At 41.1% G+C, this 4,778-nt stretch overlaps 1 protein-coding gene across 1 annotated transcript; it reads left to right on the top strand.

Annotated features, from left to right (window-relative positions):
* The first annotated feature begins 1,956 nt into the window (after positions 1–1,956).
* Positions 1,957–3,006, top strand: LOC122645302 (probable transcription factor At5g28040). Its single transcript, XM_043838618.1, has one exon. It carries the CDS (start codon positions 1,957–1,959, stop codon positions 3,004–3,006), a length of 1,050 nt encoding a protein of 349 aa, XP_043694553.1.
* The last annotated feature ends 1,772 nt before the right edge of the window (positions 3,007–4,778 follow it).

Raw genomic sequence — 4,778 nt, 5'->3', positions numbered from 1 at the left:
AAAGGCCGATCTGTACCTGATTCTAAGTTTCTAAAGTTTGACTGTCCAACCGGCCCTCCTAATTTTTCAAACTGGTACTAAATGCCATTTAAATCACCTGTGACTAATAAACCATCGTTGCTATAAGCTGTTGATGAATATTTAATTCTGTATCCTAATCTATCAGGTCTCCTAATTGGTGCATAAACAAAAGAGGAAAGGTGCACCGGTATGTCTTTTTTTGTTTCCTCCTTTGGTTTCAGACAGCTGTTTTGAACCACTCTGGCCGAATTAGGTGAGAGACTGCCCAGATTGATATCCTCTCCAGCGCATCAACCGCTGGAGGCAGGTGATCCTAGCCGTCGGATGCGCATTTGAGGGATTGGCACGCTGGAGATGATCCAGCTCCGAGACTGCCCTCTACACAAATTATATTTTTTAAGAGAGTTTTTTCGCATGATCGGACTCATGAACAGTGAATACCTTCATTAAACACTCATTTCCTATTGTATGAGGAAGAGACTATTTATATCTCCAATTCAATCCAATGGTTATTACCAAGAAAAAAAAAATCCAATGGTCTAGACTCAGATATTGAGGCTCCCTCTATACCATGGGTGAAGAAAAACTCTTATCTATTTCTTATAAGGGAAAATGTTCTCTCAGCGGCCACTGGGGTAGTATAAGCTAGTACGTCTGTCTGTATCTATCTGTCTCTCTTCCTCATATAATGATATCTTTGTTCTTCAATTTATGATATTGTTTTATCGTATCTCATTGGCGTGTTCCTCTATGACAGGAACCCTCTTCCTTCTTATAATTATTTATCTGATAATTTTTTTTCAGATGGATCATACTTGAAAACAAATGGAACCTATAAGTCAAGATCGTTGGAGTTTGTAATCTTTGATTTTGTATTTGATACAAAGGGATCATACTTTTATCCTAGGGAAAACTATGAGAAGGGATGGAAAGAGGAGGATGAAGGCACGAATTAGGAGTCAATACTAGGTCTCCATTACAACTAACACATGGATTTAAGAATCGTATACCGCCTGTGTATGATAAATTAACATGTGGCACCAATGGGAGTGGAGGATAAGGTATCATGCAAGAGGGGTAAGGGTCATTTCAAAAGAGTAAGGGGGAGAGAATCGATATGGATCAGATAAGGATCAATGTATTGACACAATATCAGACGATTTTACCCTTAATCCATACCATTATATCAATACAAAATCGACTAGGAATTGATATTGACCTCAATCACCGAATACCAATATAAATCTGCCGATACCAAACCAATACCTACAACCATGACTCCAATACCGTGAACTAAATCCTTGAAATCAACCAGATACTTTACCAGCTGACCTAATTGACACCTTCCAATCGTACTAATTTGATGCAAAATGGCAAAGCAATTTTAGTTGCAGAATTTCAATAAATCCCACAACAAACTATAGACAGGATTCCAATCCAACGGGTTTTTTTTTAATGATCCAATCCAACGGTTTTGACCTGGGGAAGACAAGTCTTCACGCATCCTCTCTCCTTACTTGGAGCCACCTAATATTGGTCCAGGCATGATTCTAAGTATATCTTCATTGTGCTGATACTGTATGTCATACGGTACCGACAAGGGATAAAATGGTCTAAAATTCCATTTTTAAAGGAGATTCAAAGATAAATTTGTCTGATATGTCTAAAACCATGGGCCCAAGGTTAGCCCCTAACCCCCTAATGACAAGTCAAAAGTCAAAACCAAACCTTAAACGTCCGTCCCATCCTCATACTCAGATCCAGCCAGACATCCACAGAGAAAAAACAGAGAAAGAAAGAGAGAGGGTTCGTTGGTTGGTTCGTGCAGTGAGTCAGTGAACCCTTCGCCCTGCGCCCTTCGACCTTCGACCTTCGAAGTTTTGATCAAACCCCAACCCCTTTTCTCCCAAAGACCAAAGGCGAAGCCCTCCATCCATGGCCTCAACCCCGACCCCTCCACAGCCACAACACCAACTCCTCTCCATTAAGGCCGCAGCTCGCAAGCTTCCCGTCAAACGCAAAACTCCTGAAATTCCATCTATTCATACTAATAATCCTAGCCCTAACCCTGTCTGTCCCTCTCCCGTTCCGAACCAGATCCCCAAAATCGAAATCGCTGACGAAGAAAACGACAACAACATCATCGACGGCGAAGACCTCGAAGCAGCAGCCGAAGACGATCTCAAGCCTCCTCCGTTCAAATTCCATCGCATATGGCCCGAATCCGACGAAATTCGATTCCTCCAAGGCCTCCTCGAATGCTCCGCAGATGGGTTTATCTTTCCTCGAGACCTCCCTCTCTTCTACGATCGCTTCTCACAGTCCATGCCTCAACCCTACACCAGATCCCAGCTTTCAGAGAAGCTTCGTCGTCTTCGTAAGAAATTTCGCGTTATCTCTACCCGAATTTCACGTGGCCTTGATCCTTCGCTTCTTGCTCCGCACGATCGTGCGCTCTTCGATCTTTCCAATCAGTTATGGCATCCTTCATATGCCTCTTCATCTCCCTTTCAGTCTAATAAGCGGAAGCCCTCTAAGGTTAGTGTTAGGGTGAGTTTCTCTCCTACCCCTTCTGCTTGTCTTCCTCCCCCTCCTCCTCCACCACCAGTTCAACCTAACATCAACGACGCTGATATTACCGAGGAAGATACTGAAATGAATTTAGAGAACAATCTCGGCAGTGGACATGAAGAGGAGCCGTATTTGCCAGTCGGTGAAGATGGTGGTGGGCTTGGACGGTTCGCGGCGAAAACCATTTTGGATGTTTTTGATAGATCCCTCAAGGAGGTGAGAATGACACTCGTTCGCCAAGAGCTTCTTTATCCGGACCAGACGTCTACGTCTTCATCTACTCCAGCGGAATCGTCGAAACAGGGGAAGGCAATAGCTTTTGAGAAAAGGTGGCGAGAGCAAAGAGCGGCGGAACTAGATGTAATGGCTCGCCGCTTGAGGCTGGTTCTTGAGAATGCTATTAATCAACGATGAGAGCACTCGATCGATGTATAAATCGAATGTATAAACATTATTTTCTTCTCTTATTTATTTATTATCTTCTTTTACATAACCTTCAATCCTTTGGCTTTCTTTTTATTTGGTTTTTTCTTGTGTGTTTGATCGTCTAGGTGATTTTTGTATATTCGATCATAAAAGGATTCATTGTTGTGCATTCAATGTCCAATTACAGTATAAGCTTGCTTTTTTGGCAAGTCCAATTTGAAAATTGTCCAGATCAAATCAAGATCAATTGCAGAACCAGATGTTTAGATCTTGGGCTGAGGTTTTTGACCAAAAGGATTGGAGATGAGTAATCAATAAATTTGCCTTATGCCGGATTTGAGATAAATTCCTTCGGAAAGCATCCACAAACTCTATTGGACTCATCAATGGCCATGTCTTTTGACCCCCAAATAATTCCAAGTTCAGAGGATCAGTCTTTGAAATGGGATCACAATTAACAATTGTTTTTCATCGTCTACAAGAATGACAGAACATTTATGGGTGCCCCAGAGCATCTCAGGGCCTAATGGATCCTGTCAATGTCAATTGTTTACTCTACTCTTTAGCTCAACTTCTATGTACTTATATTTATGTCCATGTCTACAGTAATGCATTTCGGATTGAGCTCCTCAACTTCTATGTACTTTTATTTCTGTTCATGTCTACAGTAGTGCACATCTTGCTGCTAGGGAGGCCTAGATCCACATGCCAGTGCATCGGGATGTGGGCGGCCGAGTGGATCGAAGCTCCCCAGCCACACAATGTGCACTGGAGAGGAGCCGGATCCCCCAATTATCTAAAACCTGATCCAAATTTTAGGACCCTAAAATTGAAATAATAACCTACTAATCCAATTAGTTTACTAATTAATAAACTAATTAATTGGAAGTGTAACTGTGTAGCTATGTGACAGTTCATCCAGAGAAAGAACTCCAAGCCCTTCTGCCCAGTGAAATGAAGTGCATACTCTATTGGGAAAACAAAAAAATCTATAGCAAGTGGTAAATAGAGCGTTAGGGGTTGTCAATCTGAGACCAGAACAAAACCAGACCTATTAAAAACCAAAACATCCTACATTCCTACCCATTAATCTGTTGGGTTAGTTCTTAGTTCTGATTTACTTAATCTGGGCAGTTCTAGTCTGGACTCCAGAAAGATGAAACTGATTAAGAGCTATCTTGATTAGGAGCTGTGATTTTACATATGACAAGTTTTCCAGGCTTGATGAGCATGACCTCTATCCCTAGTTTGAGAACTAGCAACCAAGCCTAACAGTCATGCAATCAGCATGATGGAACAGCAGCCATGGCTGATTAATCCACCATAAGGCTTGTTGAACTGATCATTGTAGGATTAATTTTTTTTTTTTATCATTAATACTAATAAGAAAATATTAGGAACTAGAACAAATCATTTCCATTATTAATTGGTATTGGTTCCAAAATTTGAAACCAACAAGTTAATTGGGACAGTTTGGCCTTGGACCAATTGTGGAATTGATTTAAGATCCACCCTGATTAACTGGAACCGTCCCAATTAGCACCACTACTTGATCAAATATAAGTTTGGATCAGCCAATCTGAGTAATTGAAGTCATCATTTACATTAAGCTACTTACAAGAGTAAGAAGCTTTTCACTAGTTAGAACACAAGGAAACTAGACTCGGTTAATTTTCTTAACCACCTGGTACTTCCTTTTCAGTTTATCATCGAAAAGGGAGTGGGTATATACGCACAATGTACACAGCCAAAGGTTACAT

Source organism: Telopea speciosissima, chromosome 11, assembly GCF_018873765.1.
Source record: "Telopea speciosissima isolate NSW1024214 ecotype Mountain lineage chromosome 11, Tspe_v1, whole genome shotgun sequence".
Taxonomy (NCBI): Eukaryota; Viridiplantae; Streptophyta; class Magnoliopsida; order Proteales; family Proteaceae; genus Telopea; species Telopea speciosissima.
This window is presented reverse-complemented; position numbering and strand designations above follow the sequence as displayed.